This window comes from Dinoponera quadriceps, unplaced genomic scaffold (assembly GCF_001313825.1).
Source record: "Dinoponera quadriceps isolate SergipeBrazil2010 unplaced genomic scaffold, ASM131382v1 scaffold4026, whole genome shotgun sequence".
Lineage (NCBI taxonomy): Eukaryota > Metazoa > Arthropoda > Insecta > Hymenoptera > Formicidae > Dinoponera > Dinoponera quadriceps.
This window is the reverse complement of record NW_014558538.1, coordinates 126,817-143,007: the sequence shown is the minus strand read 5'-3', so window position 1 is coordinate 143,007 and position 16,191 is coordinate 126,817. Positions and strand designations below refer to the sequence as shown.

General features: G+C 44.4%; 1 protein-coding gene across 2 annotated transcripts in view; it reads left to right on the top strand.

The window, feature by feature from the left end:
* Window positions 1-5,369: 5,369 nt before the first annotated feature.
* Window positions 5,370-16,191, top strand: part of LOC106749914 (breast cancer anti-estrogen resistance protein 1) — a 43,828-nt gene continuing 33,006 nt past the window's right edge. Inside the window, exon 1 of one of the 2 annotated variants that reach the window (XM_014629859.1) lies at window positions 5,370-5,816. In XM_014629859.1, the coding sequence (XP_014485345.1) occupies window positions 5,772-5,816 (45 nt within the window). In that variant the 5' untranslated portion in view covers window positions 5,370-5,771. Of the gene's footprint in view, window positions 5,817-13,382; window positions 13,599-16,191 lie in introns of those variants that run through there. The other variant, XM_014629858.1, reaches the window with a different exon arrangement.

Sequence of the window (16,191 nt, the reverse complement as noted above, 5' to 3'; positions counted from 1 at the left end):
CGATTAGATTACTTCCCGCGGGAGCGTCGCCCCTTACGTCAGCTCCCTTCGACTCCCGATGCACCTTGGGTCGCGACATCGTTCCGGCATTTCCGACTCATCCGATTAAAACTCGCCTATCTCTCAATCGACAAACTGCGACATGTTCAAACTAATAATGGAGATTGAATCGACGGACTTAATGATCTCATCAGCTGTTCAATGAGACGCATACCTGAGGAAGGTTGCATACTTTCTAAACGTCTTCTCCCTTTCGTCATCGAAGAGAATCAATCGGATCCTATTTGATTACGTCCGATCATGATCGGAAGGAATTTTTACGTGATTCTCGTCGCTGCGAATTCCTTAACCTGCGTGACAAGGCGCGTGGCATTATCGATCGTATCTGTACGACTGCGTGCAACTTCAATTAGAAGTATACATATCACTGAGGGACCGAGGTTCCTTTGCGCAAAACAAAAGGCACACGCGCTTCGTTTCGTCAGCTTTCACCCGAGGATTTTCGCGCTACAGGTTTCAGCAAGAGCGCCGCCTTTAGCGTAGCGCGAACAAGGCGACGTTAGGAGGCGTCGCGCGTTTAAATTTAAACTCGTTTTATACCCCTCGTAATTTCTGCAGGATGTTCCGCGGCGGAGTATGCGTTTGCAACAACGTGCGTACGTGGATGCGATCATAGCAACTCGTGAAAATTCTCCGGCTATTTTAAGGAGTACACACAGCCGGGCCGCGTGAGGGAAGAGGAAGCAAGACGTGGGAGATAGGCGATTCGCTCAGGTTCCGCGGACGGGATTCGAAGAAGAAGCTCAATCTCGGAAGCTGCATCGATCGTCAATACACGGTTCGTCGCATCTTTCATTATAGATCGATTACACTCGAATTTATCATCTGTAACTGACGACTCCATCTTTGTTGCGGTTAATTGGGTGGTACGGCGATACGTTTACGTTTATCGGTACGTCGTATCAATATTTAGACACTTTGCTATTCCGGCGATCGGATTGCCAAGCACTTATACTCTGATAACGCGTGCTCGTTCCAACAAGATAAGTCACGTCGTCGTTAGCCAATAATTTTAGTCTAGCGCATCTCCTTAATTTTTAAATCTCTTTTAGAGAAAAAAATGAAATTTTGCAATTTTTCCACAAATTTTTTCGGTTTTCGTCCGAGCAAAAATGCTTTTAAAACTATAGTCAAAATACACTGATTCAACTCCGTGACTTCTTTTCGTCGGAAATAAATGCGATTTACATTTAAACATGCATTACGTATTGTAATGCTTTGTAAGCGTTTAGATTATACGCTCACTAATTCGCGTTGATTTTCAATGATGTCCAGACATCCAGGACCGCGTCGCTCCGCATACGTCCGGTTGTCCAACCTCCTCGGCGTCCAACCTCCGCATCGTTCAGCCGTTGTCCCACGTCGATCACACTTCATTCACGCTCGCTTTGTTGTACTGCGCTCGTGAGCGCGATAATTTTAACGACGCTTAACGATTTAATGAGAAGTACGCGATGAATTTAAATACTCCGAAAATAAACTTGCGAATCGTGTATAAAAAACCGAGAACTGAATATTATGACGTTTCTAACGAGCTAGAAAGAGAAAAAAAGTTCTCTATATCGCGGACGATTATACTTTGTCGACAAAAACAAGTTTCTTGCTTGCGAAAGTTCTAATTTGTGAAAGAAACGAGGAAAATTATGCGTATCGGATCTAGCGGTAGTTTTGATTGAAATGATATTATAACGCGCTGTTTGCAAAAAATGAAAAAAATTAATGACTGCAATGATGGCGAAATTCATCGCGAGCGACGTAATCGCGAATTCCGCGTGCGAAATTCTGGTGGCGCAATTATATTGCGCATTCTGTACTGCTTGAAATAATTAAGAGATCGTATTAAATGGGCACTGAATAATTCTTTATCCTAAATCAAATGTAAAAGGGAACCAGAATACTTATAAAAATTTACTTTCTGAAGATGAGGAATAAATATATTAAAAAAATATATATGCTCGATAGTTATGGCAAATACTCGGAATATCTGTTATATAATACGAACATTTAAAGAAGCGATCTCTCGATTATTTCGAACTAAATTTATCAGTGGACGTTATAAACACGTGCAAAAAGAAACAAGCTACGTAAATTGCATTGAACCTGTCAAAACGCTAGAAACGCATCTTTAATCTCTACACCTTATACCTCTCAGTTTTTGCACACGTATTTCTGACTCACCGAAACATCGCGAACTTAGAACTGGCCACGTTCTGTTACAGATCTGAAACAAAAGATATATTTCCATCGATTCACGATTTAAAGGCTCGACGTAACAAAAACGTGCTTTAACAAGAAAGTAAACGCTCGATGATTAGCTCTTTGCGGTCGTAACAGTAGGACTTTTGTTCCGATGACTGTTTTCTTCGATTTCGCAAAGTTAAATGGGAGCATAGAAGAGGTCTGTGAACGTATCTTCGAGCCGACTCGCTCGGCTCGAACCGGATCCTCCGGTGCTGTATTCGCGAAACTGCACCCCGGAAACCGCTCCCGACGTGTAGCCGCAAACTCTCTGGCAGACCTGAAGCAGAAAGTAATTTTCCTAATTAATTATGCCGTTAAAAAAACGACCGTATTTAGATTACAGAGACTCGAGTTTGTTTGTTCCTTAAATTAATCAAAATAACAAGCTATAATCACTTTATAGATCTCGAGATGTTGTTGCTGCTCAGGACGTTGCAGGCACGGTGCTCGAATAACGAAACGCGTCTTATTCACGATCGGAAAAATCGGGAAGAACTCCCGGCTCCCGATAGTTTATCTTGACGTCAAGGACTGTTATGATCGCTCGGCAGTTCCGTACCTACGGCTATTGTCCTCTGGAGGTCACGCGACCTCCAGCCGGCGAGACGTGCTTCCCAGCGCCGTTGCGTTGTTTACTCTTCCACCTGACTCCACACCGCGATATCGATATCGCATACCATCATTTCGCGATATTTAATTCATCATTTCGCGGTGTTTGAAATTCAGGATAGGCTTTTTCATATGACGCCGCGACATATATATGCGGTCACGCAAATATACAATAGCTGCGAAATCGATCTTGCCGCAGTTTATCCGCTGCGCTCTAACTCGTAAGCCATCACGGACGGATATGTATAAACGAGATTGATTTAGAATCGGTCATTTCTGTGGAAGTCAACTGTGTGAATTATTCCGGAAGTTCGGGCGTTCAAAGGTATACCGGATAAAAGCGATCTCGTTGGCGTAGCCGGAATGTAGGTCATGGTAGAAAGTTGCACGAGGAAAGTGGCAGCCGGGTTTTAATTTAAATCGTTGATTTATACGCACGCGGGAGATGAGACAAAAAGAGGGCGGTTGTTCGCTTATAGTTTTTAAGTCACAGCGGTCTTAACGAACCGACGTCTACCGTTTAAGTGTGCGTTGCGGAAAGAAGTTAAGAATCAAGCTTAATCGATTGATGCCGTCACATCGTTTTCTCGTGTATCGTCTCGTGTATCGAATATCATCGAATTGTCAGATTTTATTTACGACGAGTGTCAAGCACGCTATACACGCGTGTCATTATGGGATATCACGGCGTCGTCGTTTAAAGACTTGTTAGCACAGATTCACTCGCTGTGTGACTCACGTTTCATGACGTGACCGTTTTGCTTATCGCGGCTTTAGACAGGTGTGGCATGCATCGTGGAAATACCGTCTGGTCGTCGGTCGATCTCCATATTTTACGCTTTCTTCCAAAATTGGCTTTCTGCTCTCTGCGAGCGTATTTATCGGTACGCCGTTTGGCCGTAACGTCATTGTTATCTTACATTCGCGACGCCGCGGTGTTTGCATAAACGTTCGCCATTCGACGAGTACAACAAAATGCCTGGCACGCTGTGACACGCGAGATACGCTATCACCTCGCTCGTCTCAATTTCTGGCATTTCGAGGCGTTCCGTGGAGGCGACGTGGAAAAGAGAATATAATGGGCCATGGTCCTTGGAAGGACCGGTTGACGTAACCGGTCCACTATTTTTAACCGGCTCTTTTTGTCTCACTTTTTCCGTGACATTCCTTTATTCCCGCCTTTGCGCTTTAATACACGTCGACGCATCACCGACCCGACTCCTATTGTTTCCACGATTCTGCATAAACANTTAATACACGTCGACGCATCACCGACCCGACTCCTATTGTTTCCACGATTCTGCATAAACAAAGGAATTGCTTTCTCCTCGTTTCTGTCCCCCCCCCCCTCCCCTCCCCCCGGTATTTACTTTCTACTTATATCTTTACAGACGGTTCGCTGAATACTCAACGGATGGCTGATAAAGTATTATCGTATGCACACGTTATCCAGAAATAGGCGGAGTGTATCGTCAGGAGACGTTTGACTGAGGAATTTCAAAAGCGAGTGCCACAATGCAGGAGCTTCTAATGGAAGAATGCAAGTAAAGGGGACAGGTAAGGCTAAGAATGTCGCATGTATTAAATTCACACGGCCGGAGGTTGGGATTTCTTCGGTGGACGCTCGACCGCTCGCGCACGGAGAAAGGGAATTGTCATTTGCAAGGCAACCTTAGATACGAGCATTATGCTACCTGCCAGATGACCGTTACACCGCGAATACAAACGAGCGTCTTGCGGTGAGTCCGTCTCGGCGAAGGAATACGCGCGGAATTTTCGCGGACGTATTACCATCGGCCTTTCGTTAAACCTGCACCGTATCTCACTACGAAAAGAAACAAATAACGCGTCGGGTATCGCTCAAAGCTGCCAGATCGTGGGATTTCTGGATAATAATTCATGCGATTTCTAAAAATGTGCCAATCGAAACGTAGTATTTTTAGCGGCACGAAAACAAACATGTGTCGCAGGTTTTATATTAATACAGCGTTATGTATGCTCTTCACTTGAATCACGATCAGAAATTCCACGAGCTCCGGTAGCTCCGATATCACTCACAATTGTGACTTTTTAATTGTAATTTTCAAAGTTTGACCGTGAATTCATTAATCAGCGCAAAATTAACGATCGGAAGTCACGCCGAACTTTTATCCCCACATAGAACAATTACGCACTTTCGTTCAGAGGAGAGTGAAATTACGATTAAAAACGCGGGGTTTTCTCATATATAAGGAGAGCGAAGGCAGTCGATACACTTTATTTTGCCGCAGGAAATCGCATCAATCGTCGTTGAAGCGTCGCGCTGTCATCCCTATCGATAGTCGTTATGAAGTTGGGTATCGTACGCGTACGCTGGGGATAACAGCCGCTCGGACGTTTCCGTCGACGCTCGACGACGCTCGGCGGCGTTCGGCGGCGCTCGGGTGCAGCTACACCGCCCGGACCCGTCAGTCTCGCGCACACCCTTGTCGTGGGAGGTTACGTCGCGTTAAATAGCTCCGATAACGTCCTCTGACAATTCAACGGGGAAGCCTGGACGCCGGTTTCTCTCACGAGCTCCGATCGCTACCTCGTCGACGAGAGTCGGTCGATTCTCGCGAGTGCTGCGTGGATTTAGTTTCGGTACAGTGGCTGAAGCCGAGAGGAGAGAGCGAACGCTAGTGGGAGACAGAGAGTGCGAGCGAGCGAGATAGAGAGGGAGAGAGAAGGACAGTCTGTGCGACTCCGTGATCGATCCCAGTGTGTCCCGTCAAGGTGTTTTCTTTCCGCGGTCTCCCCGTTGATCTATTATGCCACTGATCGCATGTGCCGATAGATCGCTTTGACTCGAGAAGTGCTCGATAAGAGAGAACGCCCGCAAGATGTTACCGCAGACACCCGATATCATCCCGACTTCGCTCAGCCAGGTTAGTGGCAACGCGTAAAGGCGCGTCGTCGCGCGCCGGTCGCCCGCCGATTGGAGCCGGTTTAATTTCCACGAATTCAGACCGCCGCCGTAACCGACCCGTAAAACGCCCGGAGCCGCTTACTGCACAATCGTGCCGATGAAATTCTCACACAGTGGAAGCGTCTCGCGAAGTTCGGTAACGGCCTCGCGAGGCGATCCGAACGTTGAAACATTCAAACGTGCTCGGACGTTTGCGAGATGCCGGATAAAGAGGTTATCTGGCGCCTTGTGTGACCTCTAATGGAGGTTAACGTCTTTCCGACGGTGCTCGCGTATCTCGATGCGCCGTCCTTTCGTATCGGTATAATTGCGCGAGGATCTTCCGGGAAAGATACCCACGCCAAAAGAACATCGAAAGTGTAATCTCTCAACAATATGGCGCCCGCGTGCCGCCCGTCCGTATTTACAGCGTAGTCGGAAATGTTGAACTCGTCAGAATTCAGCCGGTTTCAATTAGCCGGGAGCGCTAATGGCGCAAATTTTAACGCCGTATTCGGAATTACTTGATTCTGTGTGTGTATTACACACGATATTCCCAGTCCGGATAATTAATATTTGCGGAGGTCGCATAATATGTGGAGTGAGCTTAACAGCTGAAGTTATACGCATTTATTCGTCACGGCATGGCTAAATTATTTGAAATCGCTCCCTCTCTGCCGGCTCCTGCGTCACACTCACGCACATGTGAAACTGCATGTGAGCGTGCGTGTGTGTGCCGGGCGGCGGTACCAGAAATATGATATTTAAAGCTCCGTTATAGACGGATTATGTACGTTCCACGTACGGCGTGCCTGGCAGAAATTGATTAACCTTAGTGTATTCTGTCATGGCTCGCTGAAGTCCGGGCGAAATGATTATCCTAAGGTCATTCGGGGCGAACCAGTTCATGCGATCCCGGCAGCGAAATGTGATCCGATATCGTTCGATCGCGCGAAAGTAATCGGTCCGAACGCGCTCGAACCACACCAAACGATGGCATCTATTTTAGCTGCTCGAAGAATTTTAATTGATATTCATTTGCTCCCGATTCTCTTTCGCGACTTATGCGACGTACTTATGTGACATCAGACTTTCGGTAACGATTGCGCGATCGGAATCGGCCGTGACTTGAGCTGAAATCCCTGCCACGAAACATTCGTGGCACACATTTTTTCAGATGGCGTTCAACGCGTCTCTTTCGAAACGTCAATCAGTTGACCTCGAACAGAATTTTGCTAGGTCAGAAGTTACAAGCGATCGTGTAAAACAGCGTGTCGTAATACGTCACACGGGACGAGAAATCTATCGTTTAGTAAATTATTATTATTTTGATTTAGTTATGGGAAGAGTCCTTGTGTGGATATAAATAGTAATTTAATACAAAATAACGATATATAACAAAGAACCACGAGAAAAAGGATTATATCATAAAATATACAATTTAAAGTTTAATATAAACGCGTTAAAAGTTTTTGACAATAGTCGTCTTGAATGAAGATAATGAAATGCGATAAAAATCGATTATGTAATTGAAAGAATTTGTAAGTAAACATAAACGATTAATTTGTTTAAATTTACCATAAAGAATATGATGTATCATCAGTATGAAAAAGTATATATACTTTTTAAAAAGCCTAGCAAAAGTATTAAATGATAGTAATTCTGGACATTTAACCAGGTTTCTTAGAATTTCAAATAAAAATAGAAGATTCATAAGAACCAAAAATTAAAAACCAAGAACAAAATGAAACTAATTTTTCTGAGAAATCAGTTTTGAATACGCTCGAGAAGGATAGGATAGCCTCTCTGATACGGAGATCAGATAGTGGAATTATACACAAGGTGAGGGCGTACCAAAGAGCGATATAAAATTTTCAAGGTTTGTACGTTTCTGAATGTGACAATGACAATAATGCAATGGAAAGTCCACACAATAAAGAATTTTGTATTAAATTCAACCCATTTCACCTGTCCCAAACAACTCACTTCAATTTTTGTGTTAATTTAAAACAAAGTATACGTATAAATACGTAATATCAATATTATGTCAAAAATTAATGCAAAATTAATCGACACTATATGTGTTAAAAATTTGACATAAAAATTTTAACAAGGACTGAGCTTTGATATAAGTACAAAGTACTTTTTACTATGCAGTTTTTAATAAGATAAAGCTAAGATCATGAAATTGGACGGAAATTGGAAATTGGACCAAATTTCTCGGGGTAAATCTGAGAGGAAACAAAATTACTTAAATACATACAGATGAGTTAAATTTGACATCTTAGAGTGAACACCAAGTAGATTTCCCGCACGACAGTTTCGCGCAGACGTTCAAGTAACATTGACATTTCCGCGTATTGCCGATGACTCGCGGGGGAAAGGCGTACGTTTCACCGCGTCTGTGTTTGCACGTTGATTTCGGCGTAGGTCGCCTCTCCCGAGACGCGTCACGTTCACCTCGAGTTTATCGTTCGTGGAAGGTGCGTGACGTACCGCGCGGGGGAATTTTTTAAGGTACCAGAGCCTTATCGATTGTTTCGTCAGCTAATGTTAAACACCTCGTCGTTGGCCAGGAGGCATCCTCGCAGTCGACGACTCGCCACGTAGGTGGAGGAGAGATATCGTAGGTGCGATCGTGCGAAACGTCGAACGTAATAATTACAGACGTGGCGATGAGACGACGACGCATCAAGTCGCTTCGATTTCGTAACGAGAGTCTCCAGTCATCCCATGATGGTGTATATTTCGCACCTATCGTTTGCCCGTACCTGTAATTTACCGCGCGTCTGTTGGCCGGTACGTAAATACTCGTTAATTTGGAGATTTTTCGTCTTTCGTTTCCAAGTACTTTCAATCTCAATAAGAATCACTTCCGCGTCCAAGAATTGAGCTCCGCTAAATATGAGTATGAACGATTAAGTTAAGAGCGGTGGTATCAGCGCATCGCACCGGCATTCTCGTCATCGCGCGATTTCGTCATGCGTGTTCTATGCAAATAGCGCTTTATGCAAATGCCGATGCTCGGCCTTTACGGAAGCCGCTCTGCGAACAACGAATGCGGAGTCGCGCGTTATGAACGACCACATAGGGAATAACGCATTTCTATGAGATCTGATGAAAATTATTTTCATCAAATATAATCCTGTGACTGAGACTGTGGCAAAATCACGAGGCTCTATCTATGCAAATAAGCAGCGTAATGCGCACAGAGGATTCTTTAACGTAGACACGAATTTAAACGCGCGATCCAACCATTGGGAGAGCTTCGTGTGCACTGAAAAAAGAATTTGGTAACAATTATCAAACATTTAGTGAAATAGTTTTGAATTTCACTAAATTTTTGATGATTGTTACCAAACTTTTTCAACGTATAAAAATATCTTGTGTCCAAATGTAAAAATTTTCTTGAGTCACTAACTTTCCACTATTAATTTAATGTAAAATTAATATACAGCTGATATGTTACCATTCCCGATCCGTTTTATATGTTTATATTTATATTTATATATTTATATTAATCTATATTAATATTTATATTAATTTAATAACAATTATATACATATTTAATGGGGTATAATTAATATCACGTGTTGGAAGAAAATGTGTTAATCGTTTCATTTACATTTTCAATTTGTGAACAAGTAACATACGACGATGAGTTATTTCGGCTCAAAATTTAAAATGAACATTCTGGGACATGTAAACAATGTTAAAATTAACATTTTATTTTTTACTGTGCGTACTACGTAAAAACAAAAAAAATAGACGTTACGTAATCGTGAGAAGCGAGGTGATGATGTGAGATGACGCCTTGATAACAAAGCTATGCGTGAGAAAAATTCAGGGTCACCGTATGTGGTTAGGAGGGAGAAGAATAGAAGGTTGTAATGATTGTAGATTTGATATCTTCGGTGCGCGCGCGTGTTCCTTGTTAATGATCACGTCACGTGTTAATGCCGTCACCATACTTCTCGGCACGTATATCATCATTTATACAATATCAGGCCGTACATGGAAAAGAGAGAGAAAGAGAAATTGTGATAAGATCTCTGAAAATAAGTAGCGAAAAAATATTTTCCCTGGAAAGTTTAATTTGACACGTTCTCATTTACGAACGAGTTAATGAGGTTGTTTTGCACTCGCTTTTTAATTACGATCGCGCGCGAGAGACGTGCGTGAAATTTCGTAAAATTAAAATTTTGGAAAAAGAAACGTCGGAAAGAGAAACGTTTGCAGAGTTGCTAATTAACGATTTTCCGCCGAGTAGTAATGAAACTGATCACCTTCGCTTCGCTTATCCACCCGAGGGCTACATTGAGCATATATTAGCTCTAAATAATCCGATGCGATTAGAGTATCAGCGACGGTCGGCACATTTACATGAGAAAAGGTTGTGTAACTAGTTACGACTATGTCTGCGTACCAAGGCGAACGTATAGCGGCGAGATTTTATTACCTTGCTCTTTGTTCCGTATTTATTGCTTTCCTTTAAACGCGCCGTTGCTCGCGAAGGTAGAACGCGAAACTTCTTCGAGATGCGCAGAATATTTTTACCTTTTCTTCTTACAGTTTCCCTTTTTACACGGTTCGATTTTGTGAAGTTGAAAAATACTTGAAATACCGATAATCGCGAGAGAGCAATAAGCGAAAGTAAGAAGCGAAAAATAAGAGATTAAAGATGAAAAAAAGTTTAATTCATTGAAACGATAGAGGAAATGGAAGATAATATAAAATCTAATTCTTCCATTATCGCTTTGTGGATCAGATGTGAGATCAGCTAAACACGCGACACGTCAATGTGCAAATAACACGATCGTATTTACAATCGTCATATCCGTTTACCGGTCACTTCAAGACTCGACTGTCTTGTATACCCCACGCGAACTTTCCTTTTGAATTCACTCGGTGGTAAACACCGTATTTTGGCAAATCGTAGCGGCAAGCAGTAAACAATATCGTCTCGACGTTCGGAAAGTTTAAGACATTTACATAATTTCGGGTGTAATGCATATTAAAAAGCCCTATCGCGCCTCCTGGAGAGGATCGCGGATTGCGATTAGTTTGTCAAAAAAAGAGACGAGAGAATGACGTAGCGCACGAAACGCTTTCCAAGGAGCCCGGAGCGTTCGCGGGCGATCTCTTCCCACCGAAAAACGAGCCGGCAGTCTAATAAGATTTCGCGGTCGACAGTGGTGTAATTAGGGGCGGGAGTGCCCCGCGTCTCGCCGGTTAAAAGCCTCCACCACCCTGCCGCCCGCTCGCTCGTTCGCCCGCGTGTTTTAATGCGTTTTAATTTACCGTTAGTTGCACTCGCGGTTACCTGCCGCTCGTTGGAGAAAGGTGAGCGCCGCTCGGACTCAGGACGAAGGACGAGGGGGGCTCCGCCGAGCCCCCACTTTTTGTGACCACCAAGTGGGGCATAAATATACGTTTGCCAACCGGCATGCGGAGCTCGCGATCGTGAAACTGGCGTAAACCGGTACAAATCAGACTGTATATTTCAGTGACGAGTTACCCATGAGAACGGCTATTTTCGGCGGTCTTGTGTCTGATAAGCGGATCTTCGCCGTTGATACGAGAAAATCGTAAGAAAAACAAAGGAAAAACAGTATAGCAACACGTATATAACGTGCAAATGAAAACGTACGTCACAAAATAGACGATCACAGAAGTATATAAAATGAGATGTCCGCGCGAGGTGTTAGAAATCTTTCTTTAGAAAACTATTCGATCAGGGGCACTATTGATCTTGCTCCTTCTCTTATTTCGAGAAGAAAGAGCGAGCGGAATTTTTACCTGGCGTGACATTGACTAGAGTAGCAAGGACCTTCACAGGTCGAGCCAGCTACAGAGGAAGACTGCGATCGATCGGTCTCGAGGCGAACTCTACCACTACGTAGACCAACGACGTAGACGTCTTCCAGAGTTGCCACCCTCGCCAACTTTCTCCTCTCGCGAGTTGTTAAATATGAAACGCGTCAACAACGTCTGTTTTCGCCGGCGGGGAAGAAAATGGAGACGATCCCGTAAAAGTTGCATAATTATATGAGTAATAACGTCGCGCTCTCGAATACGTAAAATCGTGCGGAATTTGCCGAAGATATTAGAGTAACGTGGCCGTAATTCCTCTTTTAATCGTCATTTGAGATATTTTCGTCGAAGCAATATTAACACGCGCAATAGATACCGTTTAATCAAAAGATAGTTCGCTGCCAATCAGCTCACCAACAAGTATCGATATCGTATCGGGCGATATCAGCTTTAAAAACTTTAAAGATGTTTTGTTAAGATCAACATGACGGAGCGTAACGTTGATCGAATAATACTTTTCCCCTTTTTCATTAATATCGAACCACCGTCGAGGGGGAAATACTTCGCGAGACGGGATTCTTCTGATCCAGTTTTCGCGCGGAAAACTTACCGGGAACCTTGGCTGAAAGATCACGTCGCGTCAGGGTCTGTGAGAAAACTCGACAGGCACCCGATTGTTCTCGTCTCTCTCAACGAGCGTTTAGTTAGCAACAAGTCGTCGGACTGCACCGTGCTATCGCAACTGTCGCTAACTGTTCCCGATGAAGATAGACAATAGATTGCGTAACGAGGACAGTGCCCGTTTCTTGCATAGTCAGTGCCGCGGCCGGCGACGAGTCGGCTTTCTTAAATAATAGATTGTACGAGGTTCATGCGCGCCTTATTCCATCGTCGGACGTTCGTTTCCAGATGTTGTAGCTTTCGCATTTTCATTTATCGGGGATAACACACGCTCGGGTAACAGTAAATAATCATGCATCCGTCAGGAGCGTTATATCCATACGAAAGTTAGACGCGCCGATGCCGATCCGCGTATTGTATATTCAGGACCGTATCGATACATACGAAGGATAATCCGTAGTGATTCCCACGGTCTTCAGGATATCTCGAACACGCGAGCATCCACGCCTCCTCGATTCGACACGCCACCTTTTCAAGATATTTCTGAGCTATTGGCGGATGCAGGGCAGGGTGCATCAGTGGCTTTCGCGAGCATCTTCGAGAGGAGGAAGAGGACGACGAGAAGAAGAAGAAATAGGAAGAAGAAGAAGAACCATATTCCTCCAGAACCTGATCGCGCGTATTTTTAGCATCGCTTTATTCACGCTTCTCTCTTTTTCGGCCTCCTCTCCCGATACGTACTCGCGATACGTCTCGATTACGTTTCGTATCGGTATCTGGACGCGAATGAATACGCGATTCATTAATGCCCGAGCGCGCGATAAACGCGGCCCGCAATTAATTATACTTCGCCACAACATAATACGCGCGGCCTGCGAAAAATCTGGCGAATTACGGGAGGGAGGGAGGGAAGAGGAGAAGGAGAACGAGGGAAGGGGTAAACTCGGGCGACAAAATCATTCGGACGTTTATCGCCGTCTGTCACGTGATGTTACTCTCTTGCGCGCACCCGGTGTTTAGATATGAGATAAAAAATGCTGGAAGGGGGGGGGGACGTTTGCCGAGAGGCCGCAAATAGAGATCGAGAGAGACGATAACTTTCGCGATCTTGGCGTCTTCGGGACGGCATCTCGTTTGTTCGCGCGGCGGAATGTTTGAAGAAATTCTCCTGGAAAGCCGAAGATCCGATTGATACTACAATTCCGATATGTTTGACGGACAACTTCGCCCGCAAAAAGCTCCTGAACGAGCTTGCTCGTGGAAGCCCGTTACACGCGCGCCCGCCCGAGACGGAGACGCGGCGGCAGATTATTCGATTCATCCTCCGGTGAGTTTTTTCCCCCCATTCAAAGAGACTTCATTGTCGAGGTTGACGCACCCTGCGTATATAGAGCAGGTGCGCGCGGTTTACCTGCCGCGGGCGGTACTGCTTTTTCATTTTCTCCACTTTGCTGCTGCCTTCACGGTCTGCCATCTCCGCCGGTATATCCCCTCTTCCTCCCTCCCGCTCGTTTTCTTCCCCGCAGAATCCTTCGCGCCGCCGCTATTCGGCGGGGATTAATATCGCGCATAAATAGAACGTTTATACATAAATATCTCGAGCTATCGTTATTGCGATGCGACGCGCGATACGACGGCGCGAGAGACCGGTTGAAATTTATCGCGCAATTTCCTACCGCGCACGCATGAGACTCGGACGTGCGCACGCGCACGACTGTATCCTAATAATCACGCGATCTTAATAATTTTATGTTTACCTCGGTGTAAACCCCGAAAGCTGCCGCACGCGAGAGTACGCAGCCTCCGAGAGTTTATTATTATTCGCCAGAAAGCGGGGGAGCCAGCTTCGCAACCGCACCTGTATTATCACGGAATTATGTAATCGCTGGCCGAGGTCGATAAACAGCCCGGAAAGTAATCCCGGCTCCCCGAAGTAGCTTCCCGCGATCTTCACAAACGCTTTGTTCGCTACTTCCTCCCGGCCAACTATCCGAAATCCGTATTTATTTGAACCCGTCCGCGGACCACTGGCGGTGCGATCGCTCTCGAGAGAAGGAAGGCTAAAGGACTTGCCTTTACCCTTCTATCCATCTCTCTTTCTCTCTCCTTTATCCTCTTTATTCTAGAAGAATAATAGGAAGGAATAAATTACGGACACACCGAGAGCGCCGGGATATTTTCACTGCGGTCGCGCGCTCGTGGGAGTTTCGATCGTGCGGCTTTTAGCTTGACGATTCAAGCACACACCTTCGGGGTTTAATCCACTTTTTCAATCCGATTATAATAATGCATCGCAAAGTATTATCTATGGTTTTAATGGCGGGCAGAATAATGTATCTAAATGATCGGGGCTCTTAACGCGTACGGATATGTCGGCGAAATATTCGCTAACTCGGACGTTTTATCCACGCAGGCGCAAAGGTGAGTCTCGTTGTTCAGTCGATCATTAGGAACGGGCTGTCTCGAGTTTAATAATTCTCAAATTCGACGATCAATCGGACGAGACGTAATTCGGATATAACATGATAGACTCATCTCGTGACGAGTCATCGTCCCACGTCTGTAACGCTGTAACGATGATAAAGGGTCGTAGGTCAAATAATGAGGCGTTCGCTACATGTGGGTGAGACTAATTCAACCTTCGCGAGCTATCAGGAAGTATTCGTTTTCCGACGCCCGCATTAAGTCAAGGATCCTGGTAGTGGGAATCCAATCGCGTCCTTGCGCAACTAACAATCTGTTCCGCGCGAAATCAAAAACGAACCGTGCCGAATCCATTTTCTCTGTGCGGTCTTGATCGTAACGAGTGACCGTTTGAAAGCTGGGCGATTTCGTTACGTCATTATTTACATCGTAAATGTTGGAAATTATCATGCTTGCAATCTTCTTCTCGCGTTCACGATGCCCGCACGCGGCGGATATAGAGGAGATAAAGGAAAATTGGTACCGGGGGACAGTTGGGGTAGAAATATTTTCTTTCTAACAATTGATAATACACTTTTGATTAAAACACAGCTGATTTGCTTCTGTGTAACATATATGAAAATCTAATTTACCGAATTGTAAGGAATATAATTTTAAAATCAAAGTAAGAGTGAAACCATTTTTTATCATCAAAAGTGATCATTTTCTTATTATAATATTTGTGATGGTTAAAATGGTTAAAATTGTGACAGTAAAAATAATAAATGCATTAATAATTAAAGTTACTTCTATCAATTTATCCCAGATCTCCTTACCATTTATCTCATCTCTTCCTGGTAGAGGGAAGAGTTGTGACAAATATTCGACTTTACAATTTATTTAATTCCGTTCTTACTTAAGATAATTAACTCAAACTTTGTATTAACTTCCTCAGTAAGGTGACAAATCAATTTCAATTTTTGTTGTAACGAAATTTTGAGAAACAAAAGCTACAGAAGACAAAATTATCTCGACTGTCCCTCACATCTCTCCTGCAGCGTAAGACGCCAAACTCGACCACGTTTTGAAATATCCGTGATATCGATCCGCGCTTGGATAAACATCGTTCTTGAAATTATCTAATCTTATCATTAGTATACAACATGCCCTAGAATCGATCACGTTGTTACAAAGTCCGATAAACGTTGCTCGATAACGCGTCTCTCTCCTTCTTCCGTCTCGATACTCTGCACATTTTACTCGTCCTGCGAGCGATTTCGACGCGCTTATTTTCCCGATGGATCAATCGCTTCTCCCTTTTTATCACGCGCTGCGATCGTTCGCATTACCGATTAAATCGATCTTATCGGAGGGCCGGATTTGCCGTAACCGCTCCATGGATTAATATCTCCTCGTCGATGCGAGGTAAATTTCGACGCCTGAGACTCCTCTCGGAGTCGTGCTCGTCGTCGATAGGAGCCGTCCTCTCGTTGATATTCGAGACCGCAGCGTCGTCG